This window comes from Hypanus sabinus, chromosome 11 (genome assembly GCF_030144855.1).
Source record: "Hypanus sabinus isolate sHypSab1 chromosome 11, sHypSab1.hap1, whole genome shotgun sequence".
Lineage (NCBI taxonomy): Eukaryota > Metazoa > Chordata > Chondrichthyes > Myliobatiformes > Dasyatidae > Hypanus > Hypanus sabinus.
In genome coordinates, this window is record NC_082716.1 from 53,884,491 (window position 1) to 53,907,364 (window position 22,874).

The 22,874-nt window shown below is 40.8% G+C and overlaps 1 protein-coding gene across 1 annotated transcript in view; it reads left to right on the plus strand.

Annotated features, from left to right (window-relative positions):
• negr1 (neuronal growth regulator 1) overlaps positions 1-22,874 on the plus strand; it is a 438,781-nt gene that overhangs the window by 324,606 nt on the left and 91,301 nt on the right. The window contains exon 4 of the mRNA XM_059984343.1: positions 1,867-2,001. Coding sequence (XP_059840326.1) covers positions 1,867-2,001 — 135 coding nt within the window. The remainder of the gene's footprint in view (positions 1-1,866; positions 2,002-22,874) is intronic.

Below are 22,874 nucleotides of genomic sequence, written 5' to 3' on the forward strand. Positions count from 1 at the left end.
TGCTTCTCCTCCACCCTTCTCTTCTGAATCACAGTGGCAGACTCAGTGCCAGAGACCCAACCACTGTGACTTTCCCCTGTTGGGTCATCTCCCCTGACAGTATCCACTGGGGTACTCTACACTAGCTCCTTAACCCCTTTACCCTTTCTCAACTGTTACCCGGTTTTCTGTCTCCTGCACTTTTGGTGTTATACATCCTATCTATGATTCCCTCAGCCTTCCAAACGATCCAGAGTTCATCCATTTCCAGCTCCAACTCATTAACGTGGATTGTTAGAAGCTGCAGCCGGATGCACTTCTCGCAGTTGTAGTCATCAGGGGCACTGGAGGTCTCCCTGCCTTCCCACACCTTGCAAGAGAAGCATTCAACTACCTAGTCTAGCATTTGTCCTAGCTGAACAGATATAAAGAAGGGAAGGGAAAAAGAAATTTAACCTAGAGTTTTTCTTTTCTTTGTTTTCTCTGACTGAAGCCTCGGAAAGCGAACGCCTCAAGATCACCACACGATGGTCGCTGCGACAAGGTCACTGTGCTTATCCCTGCCTTCCTTTAATTTGCTCTTGCTAGTCAATCCGAAATGCCGATTGGTTGCTAGTCAAAACTCTTTTTCACTGTAGTGACCCACTGCAGTCACAGAAGCTTTCCCCATCTCCTGTAATAACTAACTTTTTAAACCTTTATGTTAATCTCCCATTGTGGTTAAAGCACGGCATAAGAAAAGCAGTCCTAAACTTTCAGGCAAAATTTGATTAATGGAAGCATCATCATCATTCACCTGTCTATGTTCCTGTTACACAACTCCTGATTCCTGATTCATCCTCCCGACTACCTCGAAGGTGAAGACAACCATGGATTTTTAAAGAGCACACCCTTTCTGTTTTATAATGGTTAAAGGAAAGCATTTTTTGATCTGCACTCTCCTTTATTTATCTATATTAGTATTCATACAGTATTGGGTGTAGACTAGAACATAGAAATTTAGAAATGTAGAAAACCTACAGCACAATACAGGCCCTTCGGCCCACAATGCTGTGCCAAACATGTACTTACTTTAGAAATTACCTAGGGTTACCCATAGCCCTCTATTTTTCTAAGCTCCATGTACCTATCCAGAAGTCTCTTAAAAGACCCTATCGTATATGATAAGTCAGAAATTATCGAAGGCTAATTGGTCTTCATCATAAGATGCCAATTACATTCCAGCAGGCAGCTTGAGCTTCAATACAGGCTGGAACTGTGGCCATTACATTGATCTTCCTGTACTAGTGACAAAGATTAAACACATTTACTCAAGCTGGTGACTGAAGTTCGATTGTATTTGTTATATTTCTGATATTAATTTAAAAAGTAACCACAAAGATGTCCCTTTACTATATTTTGCATATGGATTAAGAAACTTAAGAAGGTGATTGTATATAACTTCTGTATTTCATTTCTTTTTATGTATGTGGTGAACAAAACCAGTTAATATTAGCATTCCTGAGGCAAGTAAAGCTGTTTCCATCTCAGTGCTTTTCATTGATGTCAGATTACCTAATGTAAGAATTTCTAAAAGTGGAATAAATCCTCGTTGTTGAAGGGTCACTGAACTCTATTACAGGAATAGTTGCAGTCTGGTCAGTATGTGCAAGGTTTCAAAGATATGTACAGGAACAGTTACAGGGATCATGATTATACAGACCTGGTCTGCGACATTTAAGTACTAGTTTTTATTTTCAAAAGGTCATTTGTCTGGTTTTCCTCGATGCATGGTATGAGCAATTCTTAATGACTTTATCAAAATATATCTCACTAAGTATTCATCTCAAATTATAAATCTTGTAGCCAAGCATATTTTGATCTTTTAACATTGTTTTTACATTTCAGCAAAAGATTTTATCAGCGAAGGTGAATACCTTGAGATTTCTGGAATTACTCGGAACCAAGCTGGAGTCTATGAATGTATCGCAAACAACGATGTGTCAATTTCAGACACACGAACAGTTCGCATTACAGTGAATTGTAAGTTGCCTTTAAAAGTATACATAAAACATCAACTTTTGGATTGTAGTGTTCTTACTGAAAACAGAATATAATGGAAACTTGCCACAGATCTTGCAAAGTGAAAATAAAAAAGTTCACATTGAGGGAGAAACTGGTATTAAGTCAATCAAGTCATTAATTTCTCTAAGGTGTGAACAGCACATTTGCTATGTACTCTTCAGAAATGAATTTTCTGTGTTTAATTCTGACTTGCATCATTTTTTGAAAATGTTACTTTCTTTGCTTTCATGTTTTAATCCTTTCAACTCTGAATTAGCCCATGGCACAATTATATTAGATCCATTGTTTTTGCATCAGTGCAGTTTTGAGAGCATTGAGTATGGCAGCTTAATGTTACACTGCTCAACTCAGAAACAAATTCAAATCAATTAGTGATTCATTTCCTGTGCACAATTTAAAATTCTTTCCTCAAATCTCTCAGCTTCTCTGCCTCTCTTTCCTTTAAGATAGTCCTCAATATCTAGCATTTCATCCAAAGTCATTTGCCCTACTATCTCCTTACAGGTTCTCACAAGTTCCATTCCTGTGAATAGTTCACAACTTGGATGGTTAGGAAGTCAGAAATGCTGTCGTGGATCGAGTTCCCAGGCAGCAAAAGATGGCTGTAGCCCCATGTCTCAATGTGTGTAACTTTGTTCTCCTTATCTGTGGAAGCTTGTTTTTGATAGGAAGGGAGTTCAGGGAAGGTTCACCAGACTGATTCTGGGTATATCAGGACTGACATGTGAAGAGAGATTGGGTCAATTTAGCTTATATACATTAGAGTTTAGAAAGAAAGGGGATCACACAGACACTTAATAGTACTGAAAGATTAGATGCAGAAAAAATGTTCAGGAGTCTAGGACAATCTGCAGAAAATGGAGCATCAGCAAGATTGAGATAAGGGGACATTTCTTTTCCAAGAGTGTGCAAAGCTCATGAAATTCTGTACCACAAGAAGCAGTTGCAGTCTAATTGTTAAACTGATTTTTTTAAGAGTTAAGTATTGTTCTGAGGTCAAGAAAGATCAGTGAATATAGTAAGAAAGCTGGAACTGGGCACTGAATTTGCATGATTAACCATGATCATACTGAATTGTTGAATAGGTTTAAAAGTTGAATAGCATGCTGCTGCTCCTGCTTTCTGTTTCTATGTTTTTTGTGTTTCCATAATAATTTTCCAGTTTCTTGCTCTCGCTTGTAGCAATGGCCTAATAAATGTAAAACATTACAGCAGAGGGACAGGCCTTTCAGCCCATGATGTTCTGCTGATCTAACTAAATTAGTAATCTAATTTAATTAGTTTAAACTAATCTCAATCAAACTAATCCCTTCTGCCTACATAATGTCCATATTCTTCCATTTCCCGCAAGTTCATCTGCTTGTTTAAGAACCTCATGATTGCTTCTTTTGTATTTGCCTACACTACCACCCCTGACAGCATATTCCAGGCACCCAGCACTCTCCAAGTAAAAAAGAATGGCCCTACACGTCTCCCCTGAATTTACCCCCCTCACCTTAAAAGCATGCCCTCTGGTATTAGACATTTCAACTGTGGGAAAAAGAAATCAGCTCCCTACTCTATCTATGTCCCTCATAATCTGATAAAGCTCTATCAGATCTACCTTCAGCCTCTGCTGCTCCAGACAAAACAACCCAAGCCTGCCCAACCTCTCTTATAGCACATATCCTCTAATCTAGGCAGATTCCTGGTAAATTTCTTCTGTACCTTTCCAAAGCCTTGACATCCATCTTCCTATAATGGGGAAACCAGAAATGAAAGCAATACTCCAGCTACAGCCTAACTAGAGTTTTATAAAGCTGCAACATAACTTCCCAGCTCCAGAGCTCATTTCCTCAACTAATGTGGCAAGAATGCATTTGTCTTCTTTACTGTGCTATCAACCTTTTGTTTAGAAGCATGTGGCTCCCTCTTTCCTCTCTACAAATTTCATTCATTGATCATTTGTTTTATGCCAATTATCACACAACATCTCTAACCATATGTGCATGTACATTTGAGAGCTGAGTACTATGTGGTTTTTTTGATACAATGATATACCAACCTCTACTGTTAGATGAACATTAACCTTCAACAAAAGAGATAGGATATAGGAGCCTGCTGACAACACAATTCCAGCTGACAGTCTGTACAATAAGGAGATTGTATTGAGGCTCCGGGGAGATGTGGAGAGGCAGAGTGAATAAACAAGTCTATGGCAGATGGAATATAGTGTGGAAAAATGTGATGTAGGAGAAGTAATAAGGAAAAATACTTCCTAAATGGTGAAAGATACAAAAGTGAACCTGGTTGTTCTTCCACATGAATCACTGAAAGTGAACATAGCAAATGGTATATTGGCCTTTCTTACAAGAGTATGTGAATACAAGAATAGAGACTTCTGCTGATTATATAGAGCACTGGAGGAGCTACATGGGGACAACTATGCATAGAATTGCTCCCAAATAAGGAAGGTTACAATGTGATCTGTAATTACAGGATTACAATTGAGAATGCAGAAACACAAATTAATGATTGAAGATTCACATACTACCAGTTTGTTATACTGTATAGGTTAAGCAGGTTGAGTCTAAATCCCTTGAATACAGTGGAATAAGTGGCAATCTTATTGAAATATATAAAGAAACAATAGTAAAATAATAAAATGTTTGATTTCACATATGGAAGTAGTTATGTGTTAGCTCGAATATATTTTCAGGCAGTTGAAGATCTACATGGGCTTGTTTTTAAGGTGAACCAATGCAGTATAGATGAGACACACACAAAGTGCTGGAGGAACTCAGCAGATCAGGTGGCATCTATGGAAAGGAATAAGCAGTTGACATTTCGGGCTGAAATCCTTCATCAAGACAGATCTCAGGCAGTATACATGAGTGTGTATTTACCTTTAGGAATTGTATACCATGTGATATAGCTTTTAAAACATTTTTGCATCAGTCACTGTAGTTAGAAGAATGTTGACTATCTTGAAGAAAGGATGGATGTATTGCTGACAGCTATATCATGGCAGTTTGTGAACAGCAACACAGAGGGGAACAATGGGCTTTACACTGAGCCTAACTGAACCAGGGTAATTGGTTTAGGCAGCAAGTGAACAAGAGAGAGAAAATCAGAGTGAGCGAGATGGAGAAACCCAGTTGTCTGTAGAGTAATACAAGTTCAATCTCTTTCTTAAGTAAGGAATCATTCCATCAGGAATTGGTTTTGCATTATTTCCATTCTTAAATATTTTACTATTTTAGAACCACTTACATTTAGTGTTGTTTTACTTTACCATGGTAAGCATGATTTATGCATCTTAGAATGTTGCATCTACTGATGCTTCAGACTTTACTAGAGCTAATTCTTTGGCATTCAGAAAGCAAGGGCTCTGCAAACTACATTATCCTTCCTTGGTCATCTCCACATCTGCCTTCAGGAAAATCTGAAATAAAAATAACTTGAAAAATCAAAGAGTATGTATTATCTAAATCAAATATTATCTATGGGCATACCAAATTAATTTAAACCCTCCACAAGCAAGAGAAGATCTGCAGATGCTGGAAATCCAAGCAACACACACACAAAATGCTTGAGGGACTCAGCAGTCCAAGTAGCGTCTATGGAAATGAGTACAGTCTACGTTTCAGGCCAAGACCCTTCAACAGCACTGCTGATGCAGGATCTCGGCCCAAAATGTTGACTATACTCCTTTCATTGATGCTGCCCGGCCTGCTGAGTTCTTCCAGCATTTTGTGTGTGTTGCTTTATTTTAAACCCTTCTGCAAATGATTGCTCCCTCTCACATAGGACTGTAGTATTTGCTAGACATAAATCAGAGCACAAGATCCTTGGATGTGGCAGTGCAGTCATTTTTCCCAGATTTTGAAACAATATTTGACCACTTATACCTGACTGCACAGTGACTGACTACATGACAATTAAACTTCAGCTCACAGATCTTTGAATTAAAATATCCTTCTCAGAGTGGCCTTCATCAATAAGTTACTGTGACAATATTAGTTACTAGATGCGTCTTTTCAAGATCCTGTATTTTCTGTATAATGCTGCAATGTGTATTATTTTCAGCTTCATTCTATTCCCAGCTGTACAGACAAAAAAATTAGACGCAACAGAGAATTTACAGGAAATGAAAATTAAGAAAAACAGAAGCTGAAAAAGTGAAATTAAAACATAAAATGCTGAAAACAGTCAGCGTCCAGCTGTGTCTGTGGAAATGTTTCAGTTCCAAGACTCTTCATTGGAACAGGGGGAGAGGGGTGAATGAAGTGAAGCTTGATGCTGGATTTCAATTCCAAATATTGTCAATTACCCACAGATGCTGCTTATGCCCTGAGTTCTTCCAAATGATTGAATGTTATCGTAGGGAAAGCAGAAATTAGTATTCAGTGGTAGAGGGGTGGGAAAAGAGTTGGAATTGGTTTATTTTTCTCACATATACCAAGATACAGTGAAAAGCTTGCCTTGCATTCTGTTCCTACAGATCAAATCATTACACAGTGCACTGAGGTAGAACAAGGTAAAAAAAAATAGCAATGCAGAACAAACCATAATAGCTACAGAGAAAGTACAGTGCAAATGAACAAGGTACAGGATCTTAATGAGGTAGATTATTAGGCAGAGAGTCCATCTTATGGTTTTTGCATTAAAGAACCAGGTAGTATTCTTGTAACAGCAGGGTTGAAGCTCTCCTTGAACCTTTCAGGCTTTTGTGTCTCATGCTTAATACATGAATGTTGAAGAGAGAATATCTGGAGTGAGTGGGGAATTAAGTGTAATGGGGAAAAGGCAGGTAGGTGGACATAAATCCATGTCAGATCAACCATGGTCTTATTGAATGGCAGAGCAGGCTCAATGGACCGGACGGCCTACTCCTGCTCCAACTTCTTATGTTCTTATGTCTTTGCTTATGCGCACAAGAGATTGTGTTGATGCTGGAATTCTTGAGAAGCACATACAAAATGTTGGAAGAGGACAGATCAGGCAGGATCTATGGAGTGAAATGAACAGTCGATGTTTCGGGCAGAGACCTTTCTGGAAAGGAAAGGGGTAGAAGCCAGAATAATATGGTGGGGATGGTGATGTACAAGCTGGCAGAGGATGTGAGAGACCCGGTGAGGGGTAAGGGGAAGAGCGATGATATGAAAAGCTGGGAGGTGATTGGTGGAATAGGTAAAGGACTGAATAAGAAGGAATTTAATAGGAGATGACAATGGACCATGGAAAAAAGGGTGACGATGGGAAATCAGAGGGAGGTATTGGTAGGGCATGAGGACAGGTGAGAGGTTAATCAGAATGAGAAATAGAGAAAGAGAGAAAAGACGAGAGGCAGGAATAGAGGGCAGTGATTATTAGAAGTTCGAAAATCGATGCTTACGTTATCACATTTGAAGCCACCCAGATGGAATATGAGGTATCCTGATTCCCTTATCCACTCATCCCTCCTTACTGATCTCCCTCCTGACACTTTTTCCCACAAGTATGACAAGCACTACACCTGCCACTACACCTCTTCTCTCATCACCATTCAGGGGCCCAAACAGTCCTTCCAGGTAAGACGTTGTTTCATTTGTGAGTCTGTTGGGGTCATTTATTGCATGCAGTACTCCAAGGGCAGCTTCCTCAATGAGAACTGATGCAAATTAGTGAATCATTTTGTCAAGCAACTTTGTTTTGTACACCAGGATCTCTCTGTAGCTACCCATTTCAATTTGACTCCCCATTCCCATACTACATGTCTTTCCATGGACTTTTCTCCTGTCACGATTGAGGCCCAACTCATTTCTTGATTTCTTGTAAATGTCAGGGTCACTTGATTTTACTACTGCAGACCTAGATGTCAGTAGGGAGTGTATCTCCTGGTTCATCGATGGTTTCTGGTTTGAGAACACCTGGACTGCCCTCTTTTGGTCTTTTAGTCTTCTTATAGAGACTGTGATGGTATTGACAGGTAGAATAAAGGGAACTTTAGCTGTTCAGAAATGTAACGACGTGAGGTGGCTTGAAGCGTGGAGCATGCTAAAAATCTTTATGTAAAAACATAATCATATCAGACCAGCCTGTTAAAGTGAAACTCGGTTTTGGTGGTTGTGGGTTATGTACATTTCATCCAATTCCATTACCCAATTTAAGCTCCCTGCCCCCCACCTCCAGAATTCCCTAAAACTGCCATTGTGAGCCTGTTGGAAGCTTGAACAAGCCGCTCAGCTTGGATCCTGTGTTCCAAGGACGGAGGAATAACAGATACCTCAGGCTTGTCCAGAGCTACATCAACAGGCTCATGGTCATGTTGTGACACCAGGAGTGTGGCAGTGGAATACTCCAAGTCTTGCTGGGCTGGTTTAAGACGATCTACTGAAATACATTCAGGTTTACCCTTCTAATCTATGATAAGTGACTTTTCTCTCCATTCTAAAACATGGAACAGGTCATTGTAAGAGGGCGTAAGGGGTTGTTGGTGTATATCATGGCGGACAAAATCAAATGAGGTTGAATGTAGGTCAGCAGGAACCCAAGAGTGCTGTCTGGCACGATGGGATGCAGGACAGGTGAATAGGAATTGAATTTAATGAGGAGGGTGAAATGCTGTTGAGAGGCCGATCAGGTGGTTGTAGTGTCAGGAATGAAATCTCCCAGCACTTATAAAGGCTGCATGTAGACCAACTCTGCCCTGAACAACTGCAGGTCCTCCTTTGGAGTTGTTCTGAGCCTCAGCAGGACCCACAGGAGACCATCATGCCAACATTCATCCATCAGGGAAGGCCTCAGAGCAGCCTTTAAGGAGCAATGAAACTACTTGAATAGGCCATTGGTCTTCATGCTGTGATGTAGCCTAATGCTTAGGTTCTGGGCCATTGCAGCCTAGAGGTCTGAAATGAATTGGGGACACGCTCAGAGGAAATATCAGATGGGGTGCCAATCTGAGCAAGGTTCATCAGGTGCTGATGAATGCCCAGGCCACATCTGTGGCCGTTGTCAATACTAGAGGGGTGACCTCTGGCCACCTGGTGGTATGGTCCACCATAGTAAGGAGGTGCGTGAAACCGCGGGAGGGTGTAAGAGGACCAACAAGATCCACATTGACATGGTCAAACCACCTCTCAGTGACCTCAAAAGGTGCTAATGGCACCCGAACATGACAGTTAATTTTTGCTAACTGGCACTCCACACAGGCTGCAGTCCAATCACCCATGTCCTTTCTGAGGCCATGCCAAACAAACTTTAGTTCAACTTTCGGCCCGGATGTGAGAGGCCATGTTTGGAATTAAAACCAATCTGTCTGCAGCTTGTGGGTGTGATGGTGGGGTGAGGGTGACTGGTTGAAATATGGCAGAGGAGAGAAACCCTAGCCTCCCCAAACTTAATGTCAGCCAACTGCAGGCCCATGACTGCTGTTCAGTAAGCCATAACTGGGGCAGTAACTTGGTTGGCTGCCATTCTGGCATAGTCAACCCCTATGTGTAGAGCCTCAACAGTTGGCCATGAAAGGCAATCAGCCATAGCATTATTTTTCCCCTGAAATGTTTAATATCAGTTGTAAACATGGATATGTAGGCCAGGTGACGTTGCTGCCATGCAGACCAAGGGTCTGATATTTTGGCCACTGCATGCACGAGGAGTTTGTGGTCAACAAATGCAGTAAACTGGCGACTCTCTAGAAGAAAACCAAAATGGTAGACAGCTAGACAGAGACTGAGAAGCTTATGGTCAAACATGATGTACTTCTTTTCTAGAGGCTGAAGCTGCCAGCTCAAGAGGTTGTCACTCGCCTCCAGCCAACTGTTTGTGCACAGCACCCACAGTATAGTCAGAGGTACCTACAGTATTGGCTATGGGGTCTTTTGTGGAAGACGTGATGGCCGAGAAAGTCAATGGTTCACAACCCAAACTGGCATTTACCAGGGTTAATAATCAACCTGTTTTGGCTTACGTGCTGGAAAAGTGTGTGGAGATGAGATAAGTATTCAGATTTGGATGCACTGGCAACAAGTATGTCATTGAGGTAAAGAGAAAGAACATCTAAGTCTTTTAATATAGCATCTATCATCTATTGGGAAGTATGTGCTGCATTTTTCAGCCCAAGTGGTATGCCCACAAACTCAAAGAGGCCAAGTGGGGTTACCACAGCCATTTTGGGAATATCCTCTGAGCACAAGACACTAACTAGATCCTAACTAGCCCCTAACTAGATCGATTTTTGAAAAAATTAATTTTCTGACTAAACGTGCCAAAGAGCCTTGGATGTATGGTACTGGGTAGCAGTCAGGGGTGGTGGCCTCAATAAGGCATTGGTACTAGCCACATCGGCAGCAACCAGCATTAGACTTAGAGACCATATGGAGGGGTGAAGCCCGGGGGCTATTCGACCACTGTACAATGCCAAGTCTTTCCATACTGGCAAGTTCAGCCTTCACGGTTGCTAGCTTTTCTGGGTCCAGTCTATGCACATAAGCATGATCCGTCAGGCCAGTTGTGTGAACATGGTGATCAACCCCATATTATGTGACTGTAGTAGAGAATGTGGACTTGGTGAGGTGGTGCCTGTTCTAGACAGAGTCGTTGTGGGGAACTTACTGAGGGAGCAGGATAACGACCCTAAATCCTTGGCATCCACAAGCTGGCAGTTCTTACGATCAACTAACAGTCCTTGGGCACACAGGAAATCTACGCCAAGCAGAGGTGTGGCCTCTTTAGCTAGGACGGTCCCAAATGTAACATTGCCTACAGAAGCAGACATCTTCCATCATGACCCTGCTGCTGTTGGTGGCCTCCAGCGAGGTTTTGTCACACTTTCCCTTCTCATGAATAGGCTGTGCTGGCAGCACACTCACCTGAGCACCCGTGTCACGCAGGAAGCATCACTCTGAAAGGGTGTTCGTAATGAACAGTAGACGACCTTAACAGCTGGAGCTCATGGTGATCACAGACTTCTGATGTCCTGATGCACAGGCACTGTCAAAGCTGAAAGGCTGTCGGCACTTCCAAGCGTTCCTACCAAAGCAAGCATGGTAAAAACTCAGACCCGGCATTGTCATTTCACAACTGCAGGCGTCCGTATGCTCGAGGCCTGGCTGACTGGGTTTCTTGAGGCAGAGAAAGGAGGAGGAATTATGCACAACTGGCTAGCTAACTGTAGACTATCAACCATTTTAGCAGGCTCCTTATAGTCCTTCACGGATGCATTAGCAAGGCTATGCAAACTTGATCAGGCATTTGGTGCATGAAAAGTTCTTTAAAAATAAAACAAGGGTGGTGATTTTCAAGGAGAGACAACACATGGTGCATTAGCTCTGAAGGTTTACCAGTGCCAAGGCCGGGCATGGAGAGCAACTGTTTGGTGTGCTCTGAATCTGATAGTCCAAAAGTCTGTGAGAGGTGAGTTTTCAGTGATCTGTCTTTATCATGTTCAGGTGGGTGTTCTAGTAGGCTCACCACTCTTGTAGCATGGAGTTTCTGTGCAATGCTACCACATAGAAATATTTGGTGTTATCGATGGAGATTTCTTGCAATGTGGATTGTGCCTTAGCTTGTACAAGCCAAGCGATGGTATTTTGCTTCAAAACCTCTGGCAGTTTCAACACGACTGCATCGACTGACATGTTCAATAACTCTGGGATCATCCTAGAGTATTGGGGTCACCAATGTAGCTTTTCACAAATAAAACAAAGTAAGGTGTTTTATGTTTAGTGAAACCCATTACATATTCTATTGAACCCCAAAACATAAACGCAAAAGCCTCTGAAAACTTTTACATAAAAATGTCATCACATCAGACCAGCCTCTTAAAATGAAACCACAGCAAAATGTCAGTGGTTGTGAATAATATACATTTCTCCCAACTACAGGAAAAAGGAAATATCTTAAATAAAGTGAGACCATATGGATTAATGGTGGCAGTAACAAGTATATTAATTAATTTTCTGTCTAATCTGTTGTTAGTAGAGCGGCTGTGAGACATGCCATATTATTTTATTGCTGCTGCAACCTAAATCTTTTGGTCTTTTCTATAATATTTACTGGAGTTAGCTGCTAGTGGAGGATGCATAGTTGGTTGCTCTTTAATAGTGCCATTTCACATACGTTAAGGAGTTGTGAAAAGTCCAACCACCATTACGAATTCAATTTGTAGCAGTATGACATCTCAGGGCATAAGATAATTTCTCAGTAATTTAGCTTTGACCATCAATCATCTGCATATCTTTAGGACAGTCCATTAACTTAGAGACAAATTGACAATTATGCACCTTGTTACGTGATAAACTGTTCAAGATATTGATTGTATTGCAGAAGATAAATGCATCAAAAGAAACGCTTACATCATGGTACAGACCTAAGTGAATAATCTGATTAGTTGCAGCCCTAGCCGAATTGAAAATCCAACCTTCTTTCAGCAATTAGTTGAGTATTGCTAGGAATTGGATAATATTAGTAATTAGTAGATAACATAATCACACCCAGATCCACCTGTCTGATATTGTGTAGGCCTTAATGACATTCTGCACCATCTCATAAAGACCCTCCTATCTGAGGGTGTTGGACAAACCTTCAACCTTTTGACATTGAAGTCACACATTGAAATTTAGCTTAAAATTGCCACTTTGCTCTGAGGTTTCATGTATGTGTCTAAATTGCCACATTTTAAACTATCCGGCAAACTTCAATCAGAAAAATACTGATTATTAACCAAATCAGATCTGTATATAATGGAATCATATTATATTACCAAATGAAATGCAGCTTAACTTTTATATGCTGGAGGCACTCAGCACAAGAGAAGTATTAACCAACAGCATTTTATTTATCCACCTACCTATTCATGCAATTGCACCGGGAAATTAGAGTAAAAATAAACTGACACCTATTATCAATCAAGAGAGTCTGAATTACCATTAACACAACAACAACTGAAATGCTTTACAATAACTCATTTGTAGTTCTGCTTTCTTAATAACAGTTGTTACAAAGACCATAAGACAGGTGTGGAATTAGGCCATTCAGCCCATCAAGTTTACTCTGCTATTTAATCATAACTGATTTACTTTCCCAACCTCATCCTCCTGCCTTCTCCCTGTAAACACCAATGTCATTACTAATCAGGAACCTGTCAACCTCCACTTCAAATATACACAATAACTTGGCCTCCATAGCACCTGTAGCAGAGTTTTACAGATTCACCACCCTCTGGCAAAATAAATTCTTCCTCATCTCCTTCTAGGGCTGTTTCCTCTGGTCCTAGAATCTCCCACTATTTCAATGGTTCAATGGTTCATTTTAATATCAGAGAATGTATACAGTATGCAACCTGAAATCCTTACTCTTTGTAGATGTTAATGAAACAGAGGAAAAATCCCAAAGAATGAATGACAGAGAAACGTTAGAACCCCAAAGCCCCCCCATCCCCTCCCATGCACAAACGGTAGCAAAACCATTAAACCCCACCGTGCAAGTAATTGCAAAACCCCCCAGAGAACATAAGCTGAAACATCTTCTCCACATCCACTTCATCGAGGCCTTTCAATATTAGGAATGTTTCACTGAGATCCCCCTTCATTCTTCTGAACTCCACTAAGTACAAGTCCAGAGCCATCAAACACTTCTTGCATGTTAGCCTTTTCATTTCTAGGACCAATTTCGTAAATCTCCTTTGGACCCTCTCCAAATCCAGCACACCCTTTCTTAGGTATGAGCCCCAAAACTGACTCACAGTACGTGAAGCGCCATCTGACCAATGCCTTTTAAAGCCTCACATTTACATTCTCATGCTCATGTTCTAGTCCTGTCAAAATGAACAAACATTGTATTTGACTTTCCTGTTACCAACTCAGCCTGCAAGTTAAGCTTTGCACCTCTGATTTCTGAATTCACTCCCCACTTAGAAAATAGCCTGCACTTCTATTCCTTCTGTCTTTATTCCTTCTAACAAACTTCATGGCCAGACATTTCCCTACACTGCATTCCATCTGCCACTCCTTTGTCCATTTTCCTAATCTATCCAATTCCTTTGGCAGGCTCCCTACTTCCTCAATGTTACTTGCCCTCCAACTATTTTTGTATCATCCACAAGCTTGGCCATAAAACCATCAATTCCATCATCCAGTTCATTAACATAAAATGTGAAAAATAGAGGAGCCAACATCAACCCTTGTGGAACTCTACCAGAAAAGTCCCCCTTTATTCCCACTCGTTTCCTTCTGCCAGCTAGCCTTGCTAGTATCTTTTCTATATTACCATGGGCTCCTATCATTTAGCAGTTCATGTGCGTCACCTTGACAAAGGCCTTCTGAGAATCCAAGTGAACAACATCTAGTGATTCTCCTTTGTCTATCCTGTCTGTTATTTCCTGAAAGAATTCCAACAGATATGTCAGACTAGATTTCCCCTTAAAGAAAGTATGCTGATTTAAGCCTATTTTATTGTGTGCCTTCACGTATCTCTTAAAATAAAATTTGATTCAGCTATCCTATACCCCAATTTAGAAAGTTTTTTACTGTCTGCATTCATAAAATGCCCTGGTAGGATTTCATTGTTAATCCTGAACTGGAATAAAATGATGGTGAAATGGCATAAATTTGACAAATAAGCTTGTGTGTTTCTGGACAATTTTGCATCCCTTATAAATGCTCATTTTCATTTTCAGATCATCATCCTTTGAGAATATCATCGATTTCCAATTTTAGTCAGATGTGAAAATAACATAATTCTGCAACTTTTCACTATGTTTTTCAATGAGCTTTCCTTTCTGAATTACTGCTTGAGTCTAGTTCTGTTTACATGTAAGCAGTTAACTGTTCTTTAGCAACTTAAATTTATCCTCTTACATATCAACTTAATTTAACTCAAGCTAATAAACTCCTGAAAAATATAAATATTTGAAAGAATCTGATGTTAACTGTTTTGAATTTTTTTTCCATCTTGGTGGTCCGAAAGATAGACTTCTGAGATACTTGACTGGTGTACAGTAGGGAAAGTGCATAAACTGGAATTGTGGTGCTCGATACCAGTCCTGACCCCTTCTTTTTATATATTTAAAATTGGGCTTGGACTCTGATCCTGTAGCCACTCTCCAAACTAATGAGCTATAAACCATGAAAAATATTAGTGGGACAAAAATATGGAAATTGGCTGAATTATTGATAAATCTTGCACATAAAGCGAAGAAAATGAATTTGGAGAAAGAAAATAGAGCCAGAAACATAAAGTAGGGAGAAATTTTTTAAAAGTCAATTTGTTACTTTAAAAAAATCTTTAATAACAGTCTATTATGGTTTCAGTTGGTCTCTAGACCGAGAAAAGCTTGGCTTTCCATTAAACATAGATCAGGTAGCACTCCAGTTAGCCTCGACCCATCTATAATGTTCATGTCTTTAACTGCTGCTTTGGTGTGCTGCAGTGCAAAGGTCAGAAAGGTGCTGGAGGTCGGGTGCTGATGTTAGTATTGCCTGACTCATCTTTGAGAACAGCACCAATTTCAGATTGATTGGGTCTGGGGTTATTTAGCTCTGTGCTTTGTGCCAACCACTCCTGGCATATAAATAACACACTTGATTATTTGAGTAACTTTCTGAATATGCTTTGTTTATTATTTCTAATTTCACTATATATAGTTTTTAATTTACTGTAGTGAAATGTATTTTAAGCTACATATACAAAATGCTGGTGGAACTCAGCAACACCAGGCAGCATCTATGGAAAAGAGTACAGCTGACATTTCCATAACACCATAAGATACATGGCCTGTCAAATCTGCTCCGCCATTCAATTTTGACTGATCTGTTATTCCCCTCCTCAGCCCCATTCCCCCCACCTTCTCCCTATGACCTTTGATGCTGTGTCCAATCAAGAACCTATCAAGCTTTGCCTTAAATATTCCCAACAACCTGGCCTCCACAGCTGCCTGTTGTAATAAATTCCACAATTTCACCACCCCCTGGCTAAAGAAATTTCTTCACATCTCTGTTTTAAATGGATGCCCCTTTATCCTGAGGCTGTGTCCTCTTGTCCTAGACACCCTCACCATGGGAAACATCCTTTCCACATCTACTCTGTCAAAGGCCTTTCAACATTCAAAAGATTTCAATGAGATCCCCCCTCATCCTTCTAAATTCCAGCGAGGACAGACCCAGAACTATCAAAGGTTCCTTATATAATAACCCTTTCTTTCCCAGAATCATCTTTGTGAGCCTCCTCTGAACCCTCTCTAATGCCAGCACATCTTTTCTTAGATCAGGAGCCTAAACTATTCACAATACTCAAGGTGAGGCCTCACCAGTGCCTTATAAATCCTCTTCATATTAATGCTAACATTGTATTGCCTCCATCACCACCAATTCTACTTGCAAGTTAATCTTTAGGTTGTTCTGCACAAGGACTCCCAACTCCGTTTGTATCTCAGATTTTTGGATTTTCTCCCTGTTTAGGAAATAGCCTGAACATTTATTTCTACTATTAAAGTGCATGACCATGTACCCTTAGGCCTTTTAGTTTTTTGAGCACCTTCTCCCTTGTAATAGTAATTGCACTCACTTCTCTTCCCTCACACCCTTCAACACCTGGCACACCGCTGGTGTCTTCCACAGTGAAGTCTGATGTAAAATACTCATTTAGTTCATCTGTCATCTCCGGCCTCATTTTCTAGCGGTCCTATACCCATTCCCATCTCTCTTCTATTTTTTACATATTTGAAAAAGCTTTTGCTATCCACTTTGACATTACTTGCAAGCTTGCTTTCATATTTAATCTTTTCCCTCCTAATAATTTTTACTTGCTCTCTGTAGGGTTTTAAAAGCTCCCCAATCCTCTGTCTCACCACTAATGTTTGCTTTGTTGTATGCCCACTTTTTTGCTTTAACATTAGCTTTGACTTCACACCATTGCTGCTCTGCTGTCATCCCTGTCAGCATCTCCTTCCAATTTACTTCAGCCAGCCCCTCTTTCATACCACTGTAATTTCCTTTACTCCACTGAAATACAGACTTTACCTTCTCCCGATCAAGTTTCAAGTTGAACTCAATCATATTGTTATCACTGTCTCCTAAGGATTCTTTTACCTTAAGCTCCCTAATCACATCCAGTTCATTATGTAACACCCAATCCAGTATAGCTGGACTTCTAATAGGATCAACGACAAGCTACTCTAAAACCCATCTCGTAGGCATTCAGCAAACTTACTCTCTTGAGATCCATTTCCAACCCGATTTTCCCAGTCAACCTGCATGTTCAAATCTCCCATGACTATCATAACATTGCCCTTTTGAATTGCCTTTTCTATTTCCGGTTGGAATCTGTGGTCCACATCACAGCTACTGTTGGGAGGCCTGTATATAACTGCCGTCAACATCCTTTTACCCTCACAGCTTCTTAACTCAACCAACAAGGATTCAACATCTTCTGATTCTATGTCACATTTTTCTAATGATTTGATGCCATTCTTTATCAGCAGAGCTGCGCCAACCCCTCTGTCCCTCCGATACAACGTGAAACCTTGGACATTTAGCTCCCAACTACAACCTTCCTGCAGCCATGATTCAGGGTCATACCTGACAATCTGTAATAGTGCACAAGATCATCCACCTTACTTCTTGTACTCCATGCATTGAGATATAACACTGGGTGTTGTATTTGCTACCCTTTTTGAGTCTCCATCCCTAATACATTGGTACTCACCCTGCTGGCTGCAATTATGTCCTATCATCTGCCTGCTCTTCCTGACAGTCTGACTGCATGCTATATTTGATTTTTTACCATCCGTCCTATCCTGTGATCCTTCACTCCAGTTCCCACCCCTGTACCAAATTAGTTTAAACCCTCCCCAACAGCTCTAATAAACCTGCGCACGAGAATCTTGGTTCCCTTGGGTTCAGGTGCAGCCTTTCACTTTTTGGGCTCAGACCTTTCAGCAAGACCGGAGAAAAAAAGATGAGGAGTGGATTTAAAAGGTGGTGGGAGGGGAGGGAGAAAGACAAGGTGATAGGTGAAACTAGGAGGGGGAGAAGTGAAGTAAAGAGCTGGGGAGTTGATTGGTGAAGGAGAGACAGAGCTGGAGAAGGGGAAATCTAATAGGAGAGGACAGAAGGCCAGGGAAAAAGGAAAAGGGAGAGGAGCACCAAAGGAAGATGAGAAAGGGAAAAGGGGATAGGGAATGGTGAAGGGGGGCATTACCGGAATTTCGAGAAATTAATGTTCATGACATCAGGTTGGAGGCTACCCAGATAGATTATAAGGTGTTGTTCCTCCAACCTGAGAGTGGCCTTATCGTGGCAGTAGAGGAGGCCATGGATAGACATATTGGAATGGGAATGAGAAGTGGAATTAAAATGGTTGGCCTCCGGGAGATCTTGCTTCTTCTGGCGGAAGAAGCATAGGTGCTCAGTGAAGCGGTTTCCTAATCTACATTGGGTCTCTCTGATATACAGGAGGCCACACTGGGAGCACCAGACACAGTACATGACCCCAGCAGACTCACAGGTGAAGTGTTGCCTCACCTGGAAGGTCCGTTTGGGGCCCTGAATGGTAGTGAAGGAGGAAGTGTGGGGGCAGGTGTAGCATTTGTTCCATTTGCAAGGATAAGTGCCAGGAGGGAGATTAGTGGGAAGCGACAAATGGACAAGGGAGTCGAGTAGGAAGTGATCCCTGCAGAAAACAGAAGGTGGGGGGGGGGGGTAGGGAAAGATGTGCTTGGTGGTGGGATCCCGTTGGAAATGTGCTGGTCGTGGAGGCTGGTGGGGTGGTAGGTGAGGACAAGAGGATCTTTATCCCTGGTAAGTTGGCAGGAGGATGGGGTGAGGGCAGACTTGTGTTAAATGGAAGAAATGCGGTTGAGGGCAGCATTGATGGTGGAGGAAGGGAAGACCCTTTCTTTGAAAACGGAGAAATCTCTTTCACTCTGGAATGAAAAGCCTCATCATGAATGCAGATGTGGCGGAGACAGAGGAATTGAGAGAAGTGGATGTATTTTAAGCTAAATATTTATTTTTGCTTTTCATGATTTCTAAAACAATTTTATTTGTTAAATTATTTAATTCACTTTGATCTGTTTTTAATTGCCTTGGTATATCTGAGGCATTTAAAAACAATGAAACATGCTTTTAACTACAGTAGGCTTCCAAAGGCCATCAAGCTGTTCTAAGTTTGGGGCCAGGAGAGATCAGTTTCTCAGCTGGAGATCGCATTGATGTTTGCAAAGCTACTCTCCTTTAACGAAGTGTGGAGACATCTTGTCCAAGAACTCCTAGGGACCACGAAAGATAAATATAGCTTGCTGGGAGTTGGACACATGCTCAGGCACAACACAATCTGACACAATAGTCACCTTGAAACATACTTATGTTTTTAATTAGAACATATGAACAGTACAGCACAGAAATAGGCCCTTCAGTCCACAATGTTGTGCTGAACTGAATAACTTAGTCATCAATTGCTGAACTCTTGTGAGATCCTCTTGTCCTCACCTACCACCCCACCAGCCTCCACGTTCAGCACATTTCCAACGGGATCCCACCACCAAGCACATCTTTCCCTACCCCCCCCCCCCCACCTTCTGTTTTCTGCAGGGGTCACTTCCTACTCGACTCCCTTGTCCATTTGTCGCTTCCCACTAATCTCCCTCCTGGCACTTATCCTTGCAAACGGAACAAATGCTACACCTGCCCCCACACTTCCACCTTCACTACCATTCAGGGCCTTCTGCCTCGACAATGTTGTTATCTTTCCATGTCTTGCATATTCCTGTGCCTATCTAAAAAACCTCTTGAACACCTCATTTTTCATATGGGGTGGTCTCTAACCTAATGGCATGAACATCAATTTCTCCAACTTCCGGTAATTTCTTTGCCCTCTCACCTCCACCTCCTTCCTCCCAGTTTATTCTGCTTCTGCCCATTTCTTTGCTGAGTTGCAGAGCTACTGCCTGACTTGCTGAGATCCTCCACCATTTTCTGTTCGTTGCAGTACGCTCAAAAGATTAGATTATTAATGGTATTTTTAAGACTGTTCTATTTTATACTGAGATCTGGCCCATTCCTTTAATCAGGGCTTTACCCCTCTAAGCGTAAAAAAAAATGCTTATCTTGTTGTTATTCCCAAGATATTTCAACCCAGCCATCTGCATTCTTGAAAGTCTCCTGCATCCTCTCCAGACCAATCACATGTTGTCTATTATGTAGAGACCGGAACTGTGCAAAATATTCCAGCTGTGATCTAATGTTTGATAAATTTGGTCCAAGTTTTCGCTTCCTTGTACTCTATGCCCAAGTTAATGAAGTTGAGCATCCCATATGCCTTCTTCACCACCCTATCTACATATGTTGTCACCTTCAACTTGGACACTAAAGTCCCTCTCTTCCTCAATATTCTAGTCCTAAATTCATTGTATATTTCTCTTATTAGACTACCCACCCCACTAAATTATCACTTCACCCCTGTCAGGATTAAATTCTATCTGCCATTTCCCAACCAAACTTAGCAACTGATCAATATTATTCTCTAGCCTGACTGCCCTCCCAATAGCAACAATACCACAAATTTTTGTGTCATCTGTAAACCTACTTATTATACCTGCTGCATTCAGATATAAGTTTTTTTATGTATATTGATAAACAACAAGGGTCCAGTTCCTGATCTCTTGGCACACCCCTGGTTGCAGGCTTCTCATCACAATAGCAGCCCTGCATCAAGATGATCTGAATCGTATTACTGAGCAAGGTTTGAATCCCATTGGTATTCCACTCAATTGGAATAGAGCAATTAGAACTCTTCTATTCATAAAAGGAGGGAGACAGAAAGCAGGGCAGTTAGCATGACATGTTAGCTTACCATGTGTTGCAGGGAAATTGTTAGAAACTATTACTAAAAGTGTTAGAGCAAGGTAGTTGGAAAAATTCAAGGTGAACCAGAAAGGAAAACATGTTTTCATGAATGGGAAATTGTGCTTGACCATTTTATTAGAATTAAATTCTATTGCAGAAATGAAATGCTTACACCGCAGTAAGTAACCTATTGGTATGGATGATATTTTGGCTGGGCAACAGGAGAAAGTGCAGAAATAAATGTGTTCTCCTGAGTGTGTCAGATATTATAATTAATGTGCCGCAGAGACTGGAGCGGGGGTCCCAACATCTTACGTATATAATGTACAGTATATGTACTATATATAAATTACTTAGCTAAAGGCACCAAAGCTATAGTTGCTACAACACTATGGTGACATGAAGGTGGTTAGGAAACTAAGTTGTGAAGATGATATAAGAAAAGAATGTACTGTACATGGGCTGAACAAGGGACCAAATGGAATTTAATATGGTAAAACATGGGATTGTCCATTTTTGCAAATAAAGAAGCAGTTTTATCTCAATCATGAGAGACAGAGAGATCTGGGTATCCCACGATATGATTACTGTAACAGAAAGAAGAATCAACATAAATGTTACCGGGGAATTGAATACAGTTATATTTAAGGGTATATATCAATTATATTGAGTGTAAATGAGATGAGATTTAAACTACTGTTCATCATTAGGTTTCTTTACTTAAGGAATGATTTAAGCAATGGAAGCAATTCAGAAATAGTATATCAGATTAATGCCTACAATACATGCATCCTTTAGTGAGGTTTAGGGTGTATTCACTAAGTTTGCAAGAAAGGCAACTTGATTAAAATATAGAAGCTCCTGAGAGGTCTCAACATTGGACGTGGAGAGTTTCTTTCTTCTGAAGGGAATATATAGAATTAGTGACCACCACTTAAAAATAAAATAGGTCACCCAGCATTGTGAATCTTTAGAATGTTTCATAGGATGGTAGAAGCAGTTATCGAAGAGAAAATAAATCCACGATGAGCAAGGAGGTTAACGTTGATTGGAAGTGGGTGAAGTTATTGTTTGGCCAAGATTTATTGAATGCAGAACCACGTCCTGAAGATCTGAGCGGACTGTTGTCTGGTCCAAACTCATGTTCTTCCTATTGTTGGTAGAGGAGCCTTCAGCTGCCATCGTATGATGAAGTTCACTGAGCCCCTCACCTTGCCACTCCTCTTCCATTTACAATTCATCACAAAACCCATCCTTTCAATCTTCTTCACGTCTCTTTCCATGGTTTAACATCTGCTCTCTCCTTATCCATTTAAAAAGACCCACGGGCAATGGTTTTAGATGGAAGGTTAATGAAAAATGATGTAGTAAGATTAGTATTATTAATATTGTTAAATCTGCAATTCAAGTCACAGAGATTTTTCTTCATTAATGATGTACTATGCCTTCCTTACGTGGTACCTTTAAATAAATAAAGTGCAGTGTGGTTCAAAGTAAATTTAATTTAATTCCTACAGACAGAGATGAGTGAGTACCATGTGGAGCATGGCTATTTCAGTGCTGCTGGAACTAGAAATGTCATGCTAATGAATGCGTTTGATCAATGATATATTATGTTGAATATCAGGGCATTATACAAAGACTTACATCACAGAAATAGGACATTCAGCCCAAACAGTCCATGTTTTATTTGTGTCTAGTCCACCTTTCCTGACATAGAAATGCAGAAAACCAGGAAAAGGAATAAGCTATTTGTCCTTTCTAGCCTGCTATACCATTCAGTACAATCATGGTCAATCCTCTGTCTCAATACCATATTCCTGCTCCTTTCCCATACTGTCTCCCTGGAAATACAGTGTACCTCACCCCTTCTTATATATATTTAGTGCCTTTGCCTCTACTGATTTATGTATGGAGAGTTCCATAGTTTCACCTTGTGCTGAATAAAAACAAATCTCCATTTTTCATTCCAAAATGCCTTTTCCCTATCATGAACCCTGGTTCTAGATTCCCAGTCAGGGAAAACAT